Source organism: Halichoerus grypus, chromosome 13 (assembly GCF_964656455.1).
Source record: "Halichoerus grypus chromosome 13, mHalGry1.hap1.1, whole genome shotgun sequence".
In the NCBI taxonomy this organism is placed as follows: Eukaryota; Metazoa; Chordata; class Mammalia; order Carnivora; family Phocidae; genus Halichoerus; species Halichoerus grypus.
Window position 1 is genome coordinate 76,844,333 of NC_135724.1, and position 22,007 is coordinate 76,866,339.

At 55.1% G+C, this 22,007-nt stretch overlaps 1 protein-coding gene across 5 annotated transcripts in view; it reads right to left on the reverse strand.

Moving 5' to 3' along the window:
- The window catches only part of KIAA1671 (KIAA1671 ortholog), a 188,978-nt gene that overhangs the window by 78,494 nt on the left and 88,477 nt on the right, over positions 1-22,007 (reverse strand). The window contains exon 1 of one of the 5 annotated variants that reach the window (XM_078060844.1): positions 16,944-17,194. The exons of the other annotated variants lie outside the window; for them this stretch is intronic. Coding sequence (XP_077916970.1) covers positions 16,944-16,994 — 51 coding nt within the window. The 5' untranslated portion in view covers positions 16,995-17,194. Of the gene's footprint in view, positions 1-16,943; positions 17,195-22,007 lie in introns of those variants that run through there. 5 annotated transcript variants of the gene reach the window in all.

The window sequence follows — 22,007 nt, forward strand, 5'->3', positions numbered from 1 at the left end:
GAGATGCTGGACAAATGCTTGCTGGCTAAAGCACGTCAACAGCACAGACTCGGCAGCGGGACTCACCTCTCAACCCCTCACTGCAGAAAACGCACTTCAAAGCCGAAATTCTGTAACTGAGCTACAGCGGCTGAAAGTCTCGTGGAGACCGTGTGTAGGAACACAATCCACTGTATTGCCCCGTAGCCATGGCAACTGAAATCTTCAAGTACGCTTCTCTCTCGCTTCAACTTTTTATGCAGAAATTTCTAAAGGAAATGTTCCGATTCCTTTCTCTGGTGACATTCTACGGAATAGACATCCTCCTTTGGCTCCCAGAAGAAAAAATGCAAAATGTCAGATTCCTACGAGATAAACCGGTTTGCAAAGAAAGATGATTTTCATTTTCAAAGATGTGAGTCTAATTCTGAGCGCAGGAACAAAATCCTGATAATAAATGCTACGAGAAGCAGAAGAGCATATTGTTTGTGATCAAGCACTTTAACCTTGGTGAGTTCACTTAGCCATTCAACAAATATTCTCTGAATGCCTACTGTGTGCCAGGCCCTGTGCTGGACTCTGGGGGTACAGCAAGTGGGTGAGACAGAGGAACATCTCCCCACCCTCGTGGAGCCTCGGGTCCAAAGGGATAGACATCCGGCGGAAGAGCATTCCCAGCAAGGAAGAGCAGCAAGTAACATGGTAGAGGGGAAAGGACCGAACTGTGGGATCAGGCACATCTATCCATCATTGGCTGTGTGACCCTGGGCAAGACACCACCCCTCTCTGAGCCCGTGATAAAAAGGCAGTGACAATACTTTTTGATGGGGGTGCTACAGGCATCCAAGGAGATGACAAAAAAAGGGCCTTGCGTGGTGTCTGGTATACAGCAAGCACTCAGTAACGAGTAATACCTTTTGCCTTCCAGAGGAAGAGGGAGCCAGCCCCTGGCGGTCTCTCCCATAGGGGCCTTAGGAAGGTTCTCGGGGTGTGAGGTTTTCACAACGGAATGCCCATGCTCTAAAGGACCAGGGGACTCTGGAAGACATCTGAGATTTCACCTTTCAGAGCAAACGTGCAGAAAAGGGGAGAGGGAGAGGACACAGGGGTTAGCCGTTAGCTGACTTCGTCCGCCAGGTACCCGGGTGCCCACCTGGGGCTGGAGGCCTGGGAACGTTTCAGGTGGGGAGCCAGGCCGAACCGGCCAAACACCTTTTGAAAGCAAGGGGAACGCGAAAAGAACCTGCCACCGTGGGCTTCTCGCTAAATTAGCCATGCGCTCGGCGAGGCCAGGGCCTTGGAGACTTAAAGAGAAACATCGAGATCTCTCGATTGAGACGGCGATGGCTCAGAGGGCTCCAGAGCTCATGAGGCCCAGAGATGAACCCTGAGGACCAAGAGCAGAACCCTCATCAAGAGCCGCCTGCATCCTGTGGATTCTCAGAGCTGGAGTGAGACTCCGGCCAATGATGTGGTCTCGGAGCAGCAGGTCGGAGCCCAGGCGTGAGGGCCGGCCACCTGTTCTCAGCTTCCAGTGCCTGTATCCATCGAACACCTCCCCAGCCTCCTCTCTCCTGGCCCACTTAGAAAACCTCTCTTCAACCTTCAGATGACCCAGCGAGTCCATGACTGGGCACTTCTCCTGCAGACGCAACCCACCAAGGTCACCAAGACACCTGCACAAGCATGTTCATCGGTCCTCGCTTATGGTGCGTGAAACTGGAAACGACCCGCATGTCCACCCAGAGAACTCACTAAATTACAGTGCGAGGAAAAATACAGAGCCGTCAGACAGAATATTGTGCTTACAGGAAAGATCTCGTGCTTGTGAGAAAAAGAAAAATCAAGGCATGGAACACCACATACAGCACAGTGAGGTCTGATTTGTGTTAAAGACACGTGTGTTGGGGCACCTGGGTGGCTCAGTCGGTTAAGCGTCTGCCTTCGGCTCAGGTCATGGTCCCAGGGTCCCGGGATCGAGCCCCGCATCGGGCTCCCTGCTCAGTGGAAAGCCTGCTTCTCCCTCTCCCACTCCCCCTGCTTGCGTTCCCTCTCTTGCTGTGTCTCTCTCTGTCAAATAAATAAATAAAATCTTAAAAAAAAAAAAAAAGACGCATGTGTATATATGTGGGAAGACACAGAACATTTCTGAAAGGACACATCTGAAAACGGTCACCAGGTTTTGGGGGAGCGACAGCAGGTTGGAAGGGCAGGGAACGATTTTACTTCACTATTTTGCGCTGCTGGAAATGTTTACCGTGTGTGCGTATCGCTTTTTCAATTAAAAAAAAAAAAACTACTTATATTTTAACATTTGGACATCACTTGTCTTAAAACTTTTCTCCTTCTTCCTAATCTCACCTCAGTGCGTGGAGACGTTCCAGGTATGGTGCAATCGCACGTGTGCCCATTTATGAGGGGGTCCCCCCTCCTTGGAGGCAGGGAATGTGGGGGCCGTGCCCCTGCACCCACACCGCGAGCCCAGCACCTCATGGGCTTGAGGGACGAACAACATGGTTAATGCTCATTTATCCACTTGCATCTCCTGAACAGATTTTCATGTTTACCACGTTACTATTTATTAAGCGCTGACGACTCTATGCTGTCTGGCTGTGTTGAGTCAGTAACCCTCAAGCCCGGCCGGCTGCCATAGATGCTGTCAGCGCTGCCCACCCGGGTTCCCTGGACGGGCTGGGGCACCCATCCCCCAGGTTCTGGGGTGCCGACGGCCACAACAACAGACCTCAGCCAACCGGGCAACAGCCGCCCGGCTGCTCCAAGGTGGGACTCATCTCTGTGGTGCTGTTCACCCTCCCAGACTCCTCCGGGGATCGGGCCGACTCTCAACCTCTCCACCACTAAATTCCACACACGTGAATCCCTGTCTCAAGCTCTGCTTCTCGAGAACCCAGCCTGAGATGCTGCCTCCTGACCTCAACCGGGGCAGGCAGTTCGTAAAGCACACTTGCTGGGAATCTGCTGAAATCCTATCTCTGGGAGTGTGCGGCCTTGGCACACGGAGTTTGAAAAAGCAACAGACATGTAGCCAAGATTGGGAAACAGAACCCTGGGGGGAAAAAAAAAGGTTTATTCCGCCCATTTACTTAAAGAGGTAGATTTGAACCCTGCTCCCTCGGGCCCCAAAGCCTTGACTCTCTTCTGTGCCTGATGCTGAGCTGCTGGGGGGTTAACCTGCCTGGCCGGTGTGAGCACCAGGTGATTTTGGGGGCTGGCTCTGTGTAGAACATTCTCCCAGGCTGCCCTGGCCAGGTGCGGCACTGGGATAGAAACCGCTCTCCTGGTCAGGAAGAGGGGTCTCGGGCGGTACTGTTCCACAGTCAGGACGCTGGGACTCGGAGTTGTGCCTTGGTCCCACTCAAGGCCAGCCCGGCATGAAGAAAATCGGGAAGCGGCTCTCAGGCAGGCTCTCGGGGACTTCCTGTCCACCTATGCAGACTGGAACAACAGGAGAAGTCTGCAGCGGGGCCCGGCGGGCAGGGCAGGGGGCAAATCAAGACAGGCGAGGTCCACCCAGCCAGCCTTCCCTTCTCAAGCCTTCTCAGGGACGGACACTCCTACGAAGGTCGGAGCAGCCCAGGAAGCATCTGCTGAGCACCTGCTATATGCCTGGCCCTGTACTACGACCTGAGGGAAGAAGTCAACGAGATACGGGCCCTACCTTCCCCCAACCCCACAAAGTTTCATTTGTTCACCCATTCATTTGTTATTCATTGAGCACCAACATACATTTATTGAACACCTACTGTATACCAAGCCCTAGGTTCTAGGAAGTGGGGAAACAAATAAACAAGACGTTTCTCTTTTCATTCATTCACTCACTCACTCATTCATTCCACTGGACGTTCATCAAAAGCGCGAATGGGGGTCAAGTGCTGTGTTATGTGACAAGGACACAAATACCTGGCATAGTCACGGCTCTCAGGCTCATCCACCCGTCATTCCTTCATTCGTTCGGTACAATGAGCACTTATTGAGCGCCTGCTGTGTGTCAGGGGATGTGCATTAAGAGAGAACCTCTGCCCTTGACCAGCCAGTGTTCTTCCCTCCTTCATCTCTGGTGAGTTCAGCTCACCCAACAACTACTGGGCGCCTACTGAATGTCGGGCCCTGAAGATGGATGAGGGAGACCCAAGGCTGGACTCTGGAGGAACAGAGCCCCAGGTGTTCGCACAGGGTGAGTGGGGCCTTGGTTCCTCCATGGGGACCACAAGGCCCCACCTGATGGTTCCTCAAAAGCCCCAAGAGAGGCAGGCAGCTGGGAAGTGTGCAGCGCACCCTCCCCACGGGGCCACCGTGGGGTGAAGGGGTTACGGGGGCGGGATGTGGGGGGGGCACTCAGGGAGAGAAACTGCTCAAGATGAGCACCAAAGGCAAGCATGGGTGAGCGGGGACGAGATGAATCAGACACCTAAGTGAGAATTTTCAAGAACTCAAGGAATATTCTAAGTTTAGAGAAGGAAGGGAAAAAAAAAAAAGAGTCAGCCCACAACTTCCGACTGTGGCAAGTGCACCACCGAACTGCCAACAGCCTTGTTGATTGCCCTCGGTTCCCCCGCCCTCTCCAGCCAACCATGTCGGGAAAACAACAGGCTTTGAATCCACCCGCTCCTGGGGCTGTGGGGAGGATCCCATAGGTTCACCCGTCTGAAACCCTGGCACATAGTAAGTGCTCAATAAATAACACCGAGGCACCTTTCCTTTGAAACATGGCTGCGAAAGTGCTTGGCTCTCCTCCCATTGAAAGGTGGGGTCCATGTCCCTGCCCCTGAATCTCCTTCGATCCACAGGGAACAGCAGAAGGGACGCTGTGTCCATCACAACACCATTGGGCCGCAACACCTGCTCGGGGCGCCCTGCGCTGCCGTGTTGTGCGGAAGCAAGTTGCAGTGGCCGCATTTGGGTGCCCGCTCAACGGTCCCAAAAAAAGCCTGGCTCCCGAATCATCGCAGGCCCCGGACAGTGAGATGAGAAGCCTCCGGATGATCCCAGCCCACAGCCATTCAGGGCTCCCAGCTGACCTCCAAGTATCACAGAGCCGCTGTCCCCACCGAGCCCTGCCCCATTTCCTGACCCACCACATACTATAAGCGTAATCAATAGTGGTCTGCTCCCACCCCCATGTTTTGGAGTCGTTCCTCAAGACAACTGATTCCTGCCTATCGGAGTCCCTGCCCCGAGGATCTGGCATGATCCGAGAGGATCCACTAAGCCAGAAAGCATGGGACAACTTTATAAACTGTAAAGCTCTGTGCACACAGAAGCCCCACCCCCACCCCCGCCCCAGCCCCAGCACTCAGGCGCAAGGGGGCTCTGCTGCTTTCCTGAGCCCACCGAATTTGCTGCCCTGTAACCAAGGCTGCCTGCTCCCCGGGTAGCCTGGGAGACCCTGCAGGCTACTGGGGCTGCCCTGAACCCATCCGGCAGGTCAACGCTTTGTTCCCAAGGCAGGACTTAGGTCATCCCTCCAGGAGGAATGAACTAGAGGACAAAGGCTGCTTTCATGGGCCCAGGCTGCTCTCGGCAAACACGGGCGGTCAGGGGCAGAGCAGGGAGCAGGTGGGCCCCTGGCACGCCCCCCTGGGAAGGTGGCCAACAGGCCACTGAGCTGGGGCAACACCGGGGTCCGGGGAGGGCCTTCCCTCCCCGTCTGGGTCTTTTCCAACTGCACTTACAACAAGGACGGGGCAGAGTCCAGAGTCACACGGAATGTGAAAGACTTTTTAAAAGAGGCATCGTCAGGATTAAAGTCAAATTATAAACATAAACTGACACAGAGAAGGCTCCAAGGCAAGACAGTAGGGGATCCAATCCTAGCTCCACTGCTGAGCAGCTGTGGGATCCTCTGCAAGCCACTTTACCTCTGAGCCTCAGTTTCAGCATCTGTGAAATGGGGATAATAATAGCATCTCCCTCCCAGGACCGTCGTGAGGATAAAATAAAGCAATGCGACCTACTTTGCCTGGTGCCCGACTGCTAGGGGCTGAACTGTGTGTGTTTCCCCAAAATCTGTACTCTGGAGCCCTAGTCCCAGGACCGCAGAATGTGACTGTATTTGGGCTCAGGGCCTTTAAAGAGGGGATTAGGTTAAAATGAAGCCATTTGGGGTGGGCCCCCATCCAATCTGACCGGTATCCTCCTAAGAAGAGGGAATTTGGACACACACAGAGACGCCAGGGTGCATGGGCAGAAAAGGGAGACGGCGTGAGGACACAGGGAGAAGGCAGCCCTCCGCAAGGCAAGGGCGAGGCCAGCAGGAGAAACCAGCCCCGCTGACACCTAGATCTTGGGACTTTGAGCCTCCAGAACTGAGAAGAAATACATTCCTGCCATGTAAGCCCCTTGGGCTGTGGTATTTTGATACGGCCATCCTGTCAAGCATATACACCGGCCCCACAGGAAGACATACACAAACATCTCCTGTTACCGTATTACACGTTTATAGTATAACTGTAATATAATGAGGTTAACATGAACATGCTTATGTTTTATGAATATATGTTCAATACAAAATATCGACATGACATTAAACAATACATCTGCAAACAGTCTTCCCTCCCTACCTCCGAGTTTCTACATAAAATAATGGGTTTTCTTAAAAAGAAAGCAAGATCTTTTCTTTCTTTCTTTTTTTTTAAGCAAGATATTATCGGAAACAACTCTGGACGACCTTCTCATGCATACGTTACCTCCCCCTTGAGGAAATATTTACGTTGTCACCTTCAGGATGCAAATAAAGACACCCTCAAATGTCCCACCTCTCCCAGAGGAAGAGGAACCCAAGGCCTTACTCACCCCGTGCAAGCATGTGCGGGTCCTGCCACCCCAGTGCCCTTCCCCTCTCTGGTCCTACTCAGGCTGTAAGACCCAGCTGGGGGCCCAGCCCAGAGCAAGCACTCCGTACACGTGCACAGCAAGCCGACTCTGAGACAAGCCAATGACTGCGTTTCAGAGATGAAGACGCTGGGCCCAGAGACGGGCAGTGACTGGCGCCAGGTCACACAGCTGGGACCACACCCCAGGATCCTGGCTCCCAGGCTGCTTCCCCACATATCAGTGCCACCTCCAACATGGAAACCAGATATTCATTCGGCTTGAAAGTCCCAACTCCAAGTCCCTTTGCGGCTCTGGAGAAAGCCCTTTTTTTGCCTGCCAGGGTCAAAAGTGGGTGGCAGAATGGGTATTAGCCTGCATTAAGTTTTTCATTCTTCCATTACTAATGGTCTGAAGCCAGATTTGCTACCAAAAAAAAAAAAAAAAAAAAGTAGGTGCAATTTCTCTCCAAGCACCAACATCCTAGGATTTAGCAAAACTGACCCAAACCCCTGTCGATCATTCAGACTCCACACCATACCCCCTTCTCCATACTGGACTGAAATAACCAGGAGCCAGGAGCTGGCTGGCTCACCCCACCAAGACTAATCTGAGTGGCAACAGTTTTCATGACTTCTCAGGCTTCGAGCGCCTTGGAACTCAAACTTTGGTAGACCTGGGGGTGCAGAGGGAGGCCGTGGGCTCCAGGTGAAAATGTCCTGCCCCAGAAACCTGGTTCTGAGGCCTCCCTGCCGTGCGACCCTCAGACAAGTCAGGTTTCCCTCAGCGTCCCCATCTGCAACATGGGGACAATTCAGGCACCTGCCTCGCTGCAAAGGTTTACACGCACTCAGGTGTGTAAAGGTTGCAGCCCTGCCCGGCTTTTAAAAAGGCCACCCCTGCTCAAGGCGATTTGTTAGAACAAGAGCGCCCTCTAGTGTCTCAATCTGGAAATCATGCTGCTACTGAGGCAGCCGTGAACGTCCTGAGCCACGTCTTTTCATGTAACAGCCGTGGGAAGCAATGTAAAAAAGGCGAACAGCTCCCAGCTATTGAGTGCCTACTGCGTGCCAGGTGCTCCCCCTACTGGTCTCTGCAATGAGATGCTCACATAATCCCCATTGAGAAAGGGGGACTTCTCATCCCCAGAGAGACCGCTGAGGCTCAGAGACATGAAGCCACTCACTCAAGGTCACACAGCAGGAAAGGGGGGATTTCAACCCAGGTCCATCCAGGTTCATCCGACCCCGAAGCTCCATTCTTTACTGGACCCCTAGAATTGGGAGCTTGTGCACAATAAAAAACTTTAAGGTGAATCCAGTCCAATACTTCATTATGCTAATAGAGAAACTGGGGCCCAGAGAGGGAGAGGAATTGCCTTGGGGTCACACAGCAATCACGCTTGGGACTCCTGGCTCCCGGATGTATTTTGCCCATATGCCCACCCCTCCAGAGGTTCTACCCTGCATTTATCATTCCTTTTGGCCGTCACAGAATTGGTATGTCCCTTCCAACTGCTTGAAGCTGTGGAATGTCTGCAACTCAGCAACGGGTCCTGTGGGACAGCCAGGGCTGCCAGCCTGAAAGCACTCCATCCCAGAGCAGGCTTCATTTCAGCCGGCAGCACGCGTGGCCCCTAAAGACACGGGAGGGTGGCTGAGACCCACCGAGGACCCGGGAGGGGCCCTGCAAGCCTGGGGAGCCCCCAGCATCACAGGGTTCTCTTTCCATTTTATGCTGAGGGTCGTGCAGACAGACAGGGGATGGTGGTCCTGCCGGGAGGGGCCGTAACAGGTGGGGAAAGAGTCAGCAACTGTCACAATGACGGATGTGGCAGGTGAATTCTCGCAAACCCTACAGTGGAAGTCAGCAGGGCCTGCGTGCGCTCTAACAGCTCTGGGAGCTTCCTCCTGGGGGCTCAGAAATGCGGGGAAGTATCTAAGGGGCTAAAGAATCTTACCATGTGGGCTTGGCATTTGAACCCTCAGGGGAGGTCGTTTAAAATGCTCACCCAAGCCTCAACTCCCGTGAGACACAGGCAGGGCAGGAATTACCCTTCCTATTGTATAGAAGGGGAAAGCAAGGCTGAGGAGAGGATGGGGAATGACACGGGGGTCTGACAGACATTCTCCACTCTCCAAGTCCAAAGCCAAGCCCTGATCTGCCTCCCAAGACGCACCCACCTTCCGTTTTCCTCATGGAAGTCAGTGGGCTCCATCCTTCCAATGGTCAGGCCCCAAGCCCTCAGTGTCTTCAGGGCTCTTCTCTTTCCCCCCCATCCCACATCCAATCCATCAGCAAATCCTGTGGCTTGACTTTCAAAACAGACCCGGAACCTGCCCCCTTCTCCCCGCCTGCTCTGCTGCCCCTGGTCTGAGCCACCACGTCTCCCAGCTGGACACCTGCAGTGGCCCCTCGCCGTGCTCCCTCCTCCTGCCGGGTCCTGCTCCAGTGTGCTCCCTGCATGGCAGTGGAGGGATCCATTCAAACCCAAGCCAGATTGTGTCACTTGAAGCGACACCGCTCCACCGCTCTGTCACCTTCCCAGCACAAGGCAAATTCCTTCAAGTGGCCTCAAGTCCCTGCAGACCTTACTGCCAACTCTCCTCCCCTCACTCACTCTTCTGCAGCCACCCTGGACTCCTTCCAGGTCCACAGAAGTGCCTGGGCACACTCGGACCCCAGGGCCTTTGCACTGGCTGCCACCTCTTCCCTCAAGCTCCTCTGGCCTATCCCCTCCCCTCCTCCAAAGTCTCTGTTCAAAATGCCACTTTCTCAGGGAGACACCCCCCCCAGCCCCACCCATCTAAGTCCTCCTGAGCCTTCTTACTTGCTTACTTCCTTCTTTCCTCAGCACCCTCTACCCCCTGACAGGGTATCCAGGTTCTTATGTATCATGCCCATCGTTCATTGCCTGAACCCACTAGAATGTTGATCCCTGAGGCAGCGGTCTTTGCCCATCTTGTGGTTCACTGATGTATCCCACTTAGATCAGGGCCCGGCACATGCGTTTAACTGAACTGAATCGAGGGCCTATTAGTCTAGGTGGCATCAGGTGCGAACACTTATTCAAGACCTACTATGTGTCGGCTTAGTTTGCATTACCTCGTAGAGTCCTCGGGACACCCCAGGAGGGACATGTTATCATTAGCCCCACTCTACGGATGGCAAAACTGACTTTCTGAGAGGTTAAGAGACTTGCCCAACGCCCCACGCTCTGCTCGTAAGTGGCTCAGCGGGGATCAGAAGCCGGGAGAGCCTGACTCCAAGACCCTGTTCTCTCCTCTGCGACTTGGCTTCATGCTCACAGCCCAAGTCAGGCGCAAACCTCTCATGACGCAGGCTGTCCTGTGGCCCAACCCCCAAGCCCAACTCAAACAGCACAAAAATAGCCAGTTCTCCTATTTCAGCCACAAACACTGCAAGGCCAAACCGGGCCCTTGGCACACCCTGAAGGCACCCAGATCTAAGATTCAGAAGCTAGTAAAATAAACATAACAGGAGCAATGGTGATGGTCGACGGGCTTGTGCTGAGCGCCAGGCACCACGTTGAAGCTCACAGTCAGCTCATCCTCACAACCCCTCTGACGCACTGGGTCAGTCGGGTGGTCCATCAGCCCATGTCTAGCGGGCCACCAGTAGATGCCAGGCCCTGCCAAGGGCTGGGGACTCAGCAGTGAACTCAGCACGTGAGCTTCAACGTCAGACTTCCCAAGTTCAAATCCCAGCTCCGCCCCTTACGGGCTTTTTAGTATCGGGCCGGTACTCAACCTCTTGGAATTTCTGTTTTCTCAAATGTGAAATAACCATAATACCCACCTCCTGGGGTTGTCATGAGGATTGTCACGATGCCACCTGTGGGTGAGCCTGGAGGAAAAAGACCTGGACACGAGCAGCCTTGTCTCCTAGAGGCTGTGACGAGACTGACTGAGGATGTGGCGACGTAAGCCAGGAGCAAGGAAGCCCAAGGCAAAAAATAGCCAATCTCACCACACTGAGACATCTGGACATTTTTCCATTAAAAAAAAAAAATCTGGTCGTGGAGTCAGTGTGGGGAGATAAAGCTTGACAACCAACCACAAGGAGAAACAAAATGGTCTTCCCCATCATTCCAAGGAGACCGGGCCATTGCACCACCGACCCTGGAGGGGAAGGAGCAGGCGAGGAACCCGCACACAAAAGCACGGGGGCCGACCTTGATCTCGGCCTCCATGTCTCATGGCGTCTTCCTGAAGAAGCTACCAGAAGTGACCTTCTGGTAACCCCCTTCGCTGTGAGTGACACAGAGGAGAGGCAGGCGGTCCTCCGTAAGTCAGCCTCCCAGGCTCAGCAGGCCTGGGGAAGTCTGTGTGTGTTGGGGGGTGGGGGGTCCAGGGTGTCTCGGCCATATATCAGAAGTGTCTCCAACCCCCAAAGAAGCACATCTATAGACAGAGCACCCATTCCAAGTCCAGCCTTGTTCCAAGGATACTAATGTCCCTTATCTCAGCTGATCCTCAGCACAGCCCTGCAAGGTGGGGCTGACCACCTTTACTTACAGACCAGGAAACTGAGGCCCAGAGCAGTCATGGGACGTGCCTTTGGCGAAGCTGGGATTCCAAGCCAGGGCTCCCTTCCTCCAGAGCCCAGCATGGCCCAGTGCAACAATCTTCTCTCACCGTCCACCTTGCAAAGCTTGGTGAATAAAGAGCTTTCCCGTAGGCTGGCAAGTCGCCTCAGTTTCCCCTCTGAGAAACCAGAAGAACAGGCTCCGTGAAGTAGTTAAAGTGACACACAGGGAGAGCTGGGCTCCGTCATACACGGGCTCTGACAATTCCAGCTGGGGAACCTTGGATGAGCTGCTTAACCTCTCTGGGCCCCAGTTTCCCTAATTGCAGAACAAGGGTGATCATGAAATCTATCCATGGGGTTCTCATGAGGATAGGATGAGACATCCATGAAAGGCACTAAGCCCAGGATATTTTAAGTGCTTGGTACGAATGGTGGTGGTGCTGATGGCCATTATAATTATTATTCTTAATTACAGGGGCGCCTGGGTGGCTCAGTCAGTGAAGAGTCTGCCTTCAGCTCAGGTCGTGATCCCAGGGTCCTGGGATCGAGCCCTGCGTCGGGCTCCCTGCTCTGCGGGGAGCCTGCTTCTCCCTCTCCCTCTGCCCTGCCCCCCCACTTGTGCTTTCTCTGTCAAATAAATAAATAAAATCTTTAAAAAAATTATTATTATTACCAGTACTGCCACTACTATTGTCAATGACAAGCTCAAGCAAGCAGCCTGATGTCAAAGCCCCCCAAAAGGCCACCAGCCTTGGGACCATCTGGCTAGGTTATCCCAGCAACAAAGGAGATTAAGTAACTGAAAAGAGCCACGGTGGCTCAGCCACCAGCTACAGTTACTAATGATGTGAAACAGAAACAGTCTCCATCCCCTACCTCCCAGCTAATGCTGGCCGGCGACAGGGCCTGATGTGGGGGTGGGCAGTTTCTCCCCCCAGAAAGAACTGCAGCTATGTGGCGGACTCGGGCCACCGACAGGAAGCCACCGACGTCCCACCAACAGATGATAAGTCTGCAGAAACCTGTGGCGGCCCACGCTTGGCCCCCCAGGAAGTGGATTTAGGAAAGAACCTGAAAAGTAAATAAAGATTTAAGGCTGAGCGTGCGCTTGTCGTGATGAGCGGGGGGGGGGGGGGGGGGGGGGGGGATGCACGGAAGTGTCGAATCACTGTATTGTATGCCCGCACCTAAGATCACACCGTGTGTCAACTAACTGGAATTTTAAATAAAAACTGAAACAGGTAAGATTTAAGGCTGAGAACAACGAAGTGGTGTGTATGGCGAATGCCTGGGAGTGCCTGCTGTCCAGCCATGGGAGAACGGCTAAGAAATCAAGGCTGGTGACAAGTGGGAATACTAAGCAGCCATTAAGCATCATGTCTGCAAGGTGTTTTTAAGTGGTGCGGGCAAATGTCCGTGTTCTCAGGGGGCAAGCACTCACTGGACCAGCCCGCAGTTAGCCTGGCCCCTGCTAAGGGTGAAACTTAAAGGCAAAGTACAGGCAGGGTTTTCTCAGCCTCAGGGCTGTGGATGTTTCCGGATCACTCCCCGTGGTGGCATTTGGGAGCTGGGCGGCCAGCCCATGCACTCCAGGATGGTTAGCAGCATCACTGGCCTCCACCCACCAGAAGCCAGGAGCATTCCCCCACTCCCCTCAGTTGTGACAAAGAACCTCACTAGACATGTCCCCTGAAGGTCAAAACTGCCCCCGGACGCCTGGAGGAAAGTTAGTTAATCGTTTCGTTAAGAGTGTCACACCAATTTCTTGCCTTAGATAAATGTATGGTGGGTAGAGTAAGATGCTAACATGGGGCGGGGGGGTGGGGGGGCTGGGTGAAAGGGTATCAGGAACTCCCCTACTATCTCTGCGACGTTTCTATAAATTAAAAAAGTATTCTATGGAACACTACATCAAAAACTAATGATGTAATGTATGGTGATTAACATAACATAATAAAAATAAATAAATAAATAAATAAAAATTAGGGTAATGAGGGCGCCTGGGCAACTCAGTGTCTTGAGTGTCTGACTCTTGTTTTTGGCTCAGGTCATGATCTCAGGGTCCTGGGATCAAGCCCCATATAGGACCCTATGCTCACTGAGGAGTCAGCTTGAAGATTCTCTCTCCCTCTCTCTCTCCGCTACCCCCGCACTCTCTCTAAAATAAATAAAATCTTAAAAAAATAAATAAATAAATAAAATCTTTTGTAAAAAAAAAAAATATATGGTAATGGGACAATGAATGGGGAGGAATGCAACTCTGTGGCAGAGATGGGGAGAGAACCCCACCCCCCACCCCCCACCCCCCCGGGCCCTGTGCAGTCACCAGTGGTTAGCTGGTCATTCTCAATCTGACCGTAGGTTTCCAAGGAAGAGGAAGAGCTAACATTTGCTAAGGAGCAGCTTCTAGGCTTCAGAAATAAGCTAAAAGTTTCGCAGGAATGTCTCAGCAAGCAAATGAGGAAGATGGCATGTCCCCACTTCACAGATGAGGAAGCTGAGGTCCAGTGAGGTGAAGGGGCCTGCCCAATGCCACCTGGCTCTGTTACAGTCCAGTTCTGAAGCCTGAGGATTTTCCACATACCAAGCTTTCTCAGAAGCTCAACAAGCAAGAGTTTCCAGCTTAATGTTCCAGACACCGGGCTAATCCTGTTATAGGCGTGCCAGGCTGTCTTCGGCAAAGCGGAGGGACAGACTGATTGTGGGTAAGTGCAAAGCCAGCAGTGAGAAGACATGGCGTCTCAATACTCCAGGATCTGGTCACCCACAGGTGGGGGCAGAGCCAGAGCTGTGTCTCCGTCCACCTGTCCCCCACAGCTGCCCCTGTGACGCTGACAACATCCTCCACCCTCCCACCTCCCACCGGCCAGGCTGAGCTTATGCTGGTTCCTGGGACAGGTCTTGACCATGCCGAAGGCGCTTGCCCTTTGCCACGCCCACCCCAGCCCGCTGCACATGCACACCTCCCCCACCCCCAGCATCACCTGCCAGTTCCTCCCTATCCTCTGGTGCTCAGCTTCCCCCGGGGAGGGGGGGGCTCTCCCAGACCCCCCACCCTGGATGAGCCCATGTCCTCCACAGCTCTGGGCACGACCTCATCCTCACACATGCGGGTCTTTTTTCCAATTCCTTGTGCGGGGCCTGTGTCCCCACAAGGTTCAGGGACCACATCTAGCTTGTTCACCCCTGCCTGCTGAGCATCTGACATCTGTAAGTGTGTGTTAAGTGAACCTAAGCTGGTATCTGGATGCTGATGTGGCCAGCGCCCACACCACGCTCCAAGTTCCCGGGGATGGGGATCATAGCTCAGTCATCTCTGTGTTTCTGATTCTGACACCAATTCCAACGTGCATGTTTTTTTCCAACACTCCCCAAACAATTGTGTCCTATAATTTCAGCTCCATTCTGACACCATCAGCCTGGAGGCAGCATCTGATCCCACAGGTTAAGGGCACGGTCCCGCAAGACTGCCCCCTCATTTCAGACGACAATCCCAAGTCCCGGCTGTCACCTGTGTTTCTGGCCACCTGGCTCTGGATCGGGGGTTCCCACGACCTCCTCCTTGCATTCAACTAATTTGCTGGAGCGGCTCACAGGACTCAGGGAAACATTTTACTTACCACTTCATTATAAAAGGATGGAACTTGTGAACAGCCAGATGGAAGAGATGCACAGGGCAGGGTATGGGGAGAGGGTGCAGAGCTCCGTGTTTTTGAGCTAGCTCATACCTCTCTACCGATCTCCATGTGTCCACCAACCCAAAAGCATCCCTTCCTCCCCGGGGTCCTTCTGGGTTTTTTATGGAGACTTCATTACATAGGCATGATTGATTAAATCTTCCGGCTATTGGCGATTCATTCAACCTCCAGCCCCTCTCCCCTCCCTGGAGGTCATGGGTGGGACTGAAAGTTCTAATCTTCAAATCACAGGGTTGGTTCCCCTGGCAACCAGCCCCCATCCTTAGGTGGGGTCCAAAAGTCACCTCATTAACATAACATCAAGACACCTTTATTGCTCCTTATCACTCAGGAAATTCCAGGGTTTTAGGAACTTTGTGCCAGAAATGGAAAGGAAGTCCAAATATGTATTTCTTATATCACAGCCTCCCTAACAGCAAGCCCAGAGCCTGACACAGACCTGGGCACATCAAGGTCATCAGGACCCTGTGGGGGACAGAATTCAAAAATACAAATGATTATGTGTGACTTAATTTCTTCCTTCATGCATGCTCTTCAGGATTTTTCAAGTTCTCTCCCATGTCTGTATTATTTTTATAATTAAAAAAACTAAAATCAATAAATGTTGCCTTGCATTTAAAATATGACCACAAGGGTGGCGCCTGGGCGGCTCAGTCGTTAGGCGTCTGCCTTCGGCTCAGGTCATGGTCCCAGGGTCCTGGGATCGGGCCCCACATCGGGCTCCCTGCTCAGCGGGAGGCCTGCTTCTCCCTCTCCCACTGCCCCTGCTTGTGTTCCCTCTCTCGCTGTGTCTCTCTCTGTCAAATAAATAAATAAAATCTTTAAAAATAGATAGATAGATAGATAGATAAATAAATAAATAAATAAAATGTGACCACAGGATATGGATCAGGAGGGTCTCCTGTTTTTCAACTGCTCCAGGAGACTGGGGAGGGACCACAGACGTTGGGGGAGAGATGGGTGTAGAACAATCGTTTCCTAAAGTTGTATTTTTAGGAGCTCCGGAAAATTCCCTGGGTGAGAAGGCATCTGAAATATTTGCAAACATTCGGCAGGGGTATAAATAATATTTCCCAAGTCTTTCCCTTCTGGGCGTTCTCAACCTGGTGGTAAATGTTCTGGAAAACTCTAAGACCCACTCAGGACAATTCCCTGCTAAGCCCCTCTGTTCACAGAGCCCTGATGTCAAGTAACTCCCCATCGCCTACTGCCCCCACGCCACAGTTTCACAGATGAGGAAACAGAGGCCCAGAGAGGGGAAGCCACTTCCCTGGTCACACACAGCACGTCAGAGTCAGAACTGAATCTGAAAAAGCACGCTGTAGCCCACAAAGCGCTTCCGCTTGGGTTCCCCGACTTTGGCATGTCACCAGAAAAAGCTGTGGGTTTTCTTTCTCCCTCTGTTATATAGAGGAGAGAACGCAATGCAAGGATTCTAACTTTTTACTTTTGCTTACTAAGTTCATTGAAAGAAAAGTGAAATCTATTCTTTTCATCTCATGAAAGACAGGATGTTTTCACACACAAAGGCGAGAGGGATATAATGTCAGAATAAAGACTAGTCCTTTAAATCAAAGAAATATCACTTTCGGAAAAACCTCCCTAGCGCTGTCCCTGTTTTTCTTGTTTTCCCGAGGACCGGAGGGGAGGCCACTTGTGACCGGCTCCCGGGGGCCAGTGATCGCCACGGCCTGGACTCTGTGCTCTTCTAAGCCTGCTCCGCCTCCCAAACCAAACCCCCAACCCTTTCCCCAACACTCTGCCTTGAAACATCCACCCTTTGGCAAGAAAACAGAGACTCTGCTAGCCAGACAGAGCCCCAACGCGGCATGAGGCAGGAGAAGAAAAAGAAAGTACACGCCCAGCCGGCCAGAGGACACTCACCCAGAGGTACCGTAAGAGCTTCAGCAAGCTGGGGCAGTAATAATACTCCATTTCAGGCGCCCTGGGGGTGTGCTGCCAGCACCGTGGACACTTCCAGTTTTTCTCTGGAGGGGGCGGCTCTTCCCGCTCGGCTGGTCACGCCGGAGTCAAGTTCAAGGCGGCATGAATCATTCAGAGGCCGGCTGGCAGCCAGGGGACCGGCCAGACGCCCCGCTGATGGCCACGGCCACCTCTGGGGTGGGGATGTCACTGCTCAGGTCCCGTGAGCCTAGCCCGGAACATCTCGGATGGCTCGTGGGGCGGGGAGGGGGGGGGCGGGTCCAGGGGCGGCTCCTCCCAAACCCAGCTGAGCTGTCCGGACCCCTGGGCTCTCCCTGCCTCCGGGTGCTCTGGGCAGGGAGGGTTTCTTAATGGTGTGGCAGGAAGAGGCTGTGTGTGTGTGTGTGTGTGTGTGTGTTGTGTGTGTGTGTGTGTGTGTGTGTGTGTGTGTGTAACTGTGTGCGAATGTGTTGTATGAAAGGGTCTGTGTGTGTGCTTGTGTGTGTGTGTGTCTCAGTGTGTGACTGTGAGAGCACGAGGGTGCATGGTTCCTCCCCCAGACCACACACCGAGCGGGCGCACCCCCATCCAACTCCTCACATGGAAAGGAACTAAGTCAACTCAGATGGATCCCATCAGTATACACAGGCCCTCCTGGCTCCGATCAAGTTCCTTCTGGCTCAGCTAAGCATCTAGCCCTGGAAGGAGGGCCTGGTTGTCCCCATTTTACAGAGGGGGTAACCTGAGGCCCAGAGAAGGCTAGGGACTTGGTCAAAGTTACACAGCAAGTTGGAAACTGAGCCAAACCTGGAGCCTGGGCCTCCCAAACACAAGTTCTGGGTTCGGTCCACATCTGTGGGTGGTGGGGGCTGCCGAGGAAGGGAGAAACGGGTTCCCAGAGTCACCATCTACCAGCCGCAGGATGTGGGGGTGTGCGAGGAGCATCCATTTGCAGAGGTTAAAAATGCAAATTACAGCACATCTGAGGCCCACCCAAGGTGACCTTTCTTGGATGTTTCCTTCGAAAAAAGATTGATCTTGGCAAGTCCGTCTACCTCCCCGAGCCTCACTTACCCCTTCTGTAAAATGGGATGGATTATCCCCGCATTTCAGGGTTTGCAAATTCAGTGAGGTATAATGACACCAAAATATCCAGTTTCATTCATACAGCATTTCCATGGGTGGGGGGGGGGGCATTATCATCCACCAGCCAGATGAGTCAACCAAGACTCCCAAGAGGCGAAGGGAGTTGCCCCAGGTGAGTGGCTACTAAGCCACAAGGCAGAGCCGGGGCCTCCTTTTCCCACCCCCCAGCCTAGGTCAGCCCCAGAGATGGGCACACAGTGACCGCACGACCCGGGAGCCGTGCCTGAGGCAGGCCTGCTCCCTCGCTCCAAGGAGAGGGAGGGGTACAGCCCTTGGCAGAGGCCTTGGCTCAGAGCCGGGCTCCCACCCTCCAGGCCCCTGGGCCCATCTGCACCGCACAGCAGCCCCACAACCCAGTGCCGGGCTGAGCGGCCGACAGGAAACCCGCTTGAACACCATGGGGGAGAGCTGAGCTCAGCAGCCGAGGAAACCATGGGGTGAACTTCAAAGCTCTTCAAAAGCAGGCCTGTGGCTTCATCAGCTCTTGGTACCCCACATCCGGCAGGCGATGGGTCCCGGCTGCTCACTGCCCGCCTGACCGTCAGTCGGGGGCCTGGCCCCAACTGAGGGCACAGCTGAAGGTTCAGCCAGTGCCCCTGCTCGCTGACTGACCGACTGACGGTACAGCCGGAGGGCCAGGCCCCGCTCGCTGACTGACCGGCTGACGGTACAGCCGGAGGGCCAGGCCCCGCTCGCTGACTGACCGGCTGACGGTACAGCCGGAGGGCCAGGCCCCGCTCGCTGACTGACCGGCTGACGGTACAGCTGGAGGGCCAGGCCCTGCTCGCTGACTGACCGGCTGACGGTACAGCTGGAGGGCCAGGCCCCGCTCGCTGACTGACTGACTGACGGTACAGCTGGAGGGCCAGGCCCCGCTCGCTGACTGACTGACTGACGGTACAGCTGGAGGGCCAGGCCCCGCTCGCTGACTGACTGACTGACGGTACAGCTGGAGGGCCAGGCCCCGCTCGCTGACTGACCGGCTGACGGTACAGCTGGAGGGCCAGGCCCCGCTCGCTGACTGACCGGCTGACGGTACAGCTGGAGGGCCAGGCCCTGCTCGCTGACTGACCGGCTGACGGTACAGCTGGAGGGCCAGGCCCCGCTCGCTGACTGACCGACTGACGGTACAGCTGGAGGGCCAGGCCCTGCTCGCTGACTGACCGGCTGACGGTACAGCTGGAGGGCCAGGCCCCGCTCGCTGACTGACCGACTGACGGTACAGCTGGAGGGCCAGGCCCCGCTCGCTGACTGACTGACTGACGGTACAGCTGGAGGGCCAGGCCCCGCTCGCTGACTGACTGACTGACGGTACAGCTGGAGGGCCAGGCCCCGCTCGCTGACTGACCGGCTGACGGTACAGCTGGAGGGCCAGGCCCCGCTCGCTGACTGACCGGCTGACGGTACAGCTGGAGGGCCAGGCCCTGCTCGCTGACTGACTAATTGACGGTACAGCTGGAGGGCCAGGCCCCGCTCGCTGACTGACTGGCTGACGGTACAGCTGGAGGGCCAGGCCCTGCTCGCTGACTGACCGGCTGACGGTACAGCTGGAGGGCCAGGCCCCGCTCGCTGACTGACTAATTGACGGTACAGCTGGAGGGCCAGGCCCCGCTCGCTGACTGACCGGCTGACGGTACAGCTGGAGGGCCAGGCCCCGCTCGCTGACTGACCGGCTGACGGTACAGCTGGAGGGCCAGGCCCCGCTCGCTGACTGACCAGCTGACGGTACAGCTGGAGGGCCAGGCCCTGCTCGCTGACTGACTAATTGACAGTACAGCTGGAGGGCCAGGCCCCGCTCGCTGACTGACTGGCTGACGGTACAGCTGGAGGGCCAGGCCCTGCTCGCTGACTGACCGGCTGACGGTACAGCTGGAGGGCCAGGTCCCGCTCGCTGACTGACCGGCTGACGGTACAGCTGGAGGGCCAGGCCCCGCTCGCTGACTGACCGGCTGACGGTACAGCTGGAGGGCCAGGCCCCGCTCGCTGACTGACCGGCTGACGGTACAGCTGGAGGGCCAGGCCCCGCTCGCTGACTGACCGGCTGACGGTACAGCTGGAGGGCCAGGCCCCGCTCGCTGACTGACCGACTGACGGTACAGCTGGAGGGCCAGGCCCCGCTCGCTGACTGACCGACTGACGGTACAGCTGGAGGGCCAGGCCCCGCTCGCTGACTGACCGACTGACGGTACAGCTGGAGGGCCAGGCCCCGCTCGCTGACTGACCGACTGACGGTACAGCTGGAGGGCCAGGCCCCGCTCGCTGACTGACCGGCTGACGGTACAGCTGGAGGGCCAGGCCCCGCTCGCTGACTGACCGACTGACGGTACAGCTGGAGGGCCAGGCCCCGCTCGCTGACTGACCGACTGACGGTACAGCTGGAGGGCCAGGCCCCGCTCGCTGACTGACCGACTGACGGTACAGCTGGAGGGCCAGGCCCCGCTCGCTGACTGACTAATTGACGGTACAGCTGGAGGGCCAGGCCCCGCTCGCTGACTGACCGGCTGACGGTACAGCCGGAAGGCCAGGCCCCGCTCGCTGACTGACTGGCTGACGGTACAGCTGGAGGGCCAGGCCCAGCTCGCTGACTGACTGGCTGACGGCAGAGTCAGAGGGTCATTCTGGCCGAGTTCTGAAAAGCACAACGGGAGGATGCGGCAGTCAGGGACACAGAGAACAGAGCACAGTTGGGGAGAGAGCAGGGCAGGGGTGGGGAGGAGGAAGAGAGACAACAGAGCCCGGGGCAGGGGTGGGAAGAAAAAAAAAAAAAAAAAGTGAAAAAGCCGGACCTGGCAAGTCTGAGATGCAGACGGAGCTGACCCAAGACCAGCCAGGTGGGAGTGGGCAGGCACGAAAGCTGGAGTCCCCCAAACCCCCGCTCGCCCAGCCCGGAGATGGTCACAGTCCCCAGGACATGCCCCCGGGAGCAGCACCCCCGACTCTAGGCCAGAAGTGACCTATACTGAGTCTGGGTCAGGCCCTAGTAGGGGACCCATCTCCACCTGGCAGGGGGTGCTACCTGCACGCACGTGACAAAGGCACCCCCCCACACACACCTGGAACGTCTTCCTATCCCTGGCTCCCATCTCTCCCACCCCAGGCCCCTGCCTGCCTTTCACCCACCTGACCCCACACCAGCCCCTCCCCCACCCCGTGAGCCACGCACCCACAGGGCCTTTGCCCATGCTGTTCCTCAGTCAGAAGCTGTCTTCCTCCCTGCGGTGGGTTGAATGGTGGCCCCCAAAAGATACGTCCACCCAGAATCTGTAAATGCGACCTTATTTGGAAAAAGGTCTTTGCAGATGTGATCAAGTTAAAGATCTTGAGATGAGCTCATCCAGGATTACCCGGGTAAGACCCTAAATCTAATAAGTATCCCTGTAAGAAACAGAAGAGAAGATGCAACCACATGGAAGAGACACAGACCGGGGCCAGGCGGCCACAAGCCACAGAGGGCCCGGAGCCACCAAACGCTGGAAGAGGCAAAAAGGGAGACTCCCTTAGCATCTTCAGAGGGAGCTTGGGCCTGCCGATGCCCTGATTTCAAACTTCTGGCCCCCAGAGCTTTGAGAGAGCAAGTATTTATTGTTTTTGAGCCACTAAGGATATGGTGGGTCCTTATGGCAGGCCTAGAAAACAAGGACACTCCCGCTCCTCTTCGCCCGGTTCCCTCCTGCTGGAGTTGAGCTCTCTGGCTTCAGATCTAACCATCCCGCCCCTCCGGCAGCCCCCAGCCTGGGCTAAGGGTGGCCCCCAGATGCGGGATCCCAGAGCACCTCCTCTGGCTGAACGCGCTGCTTCTCCGTAATTCCTCCTTCAATCCCTGGTGCCCAAGGGCCGGGCAACGCCTGGCCACAGTAGGTCCTGGGGCAACTCTTATTA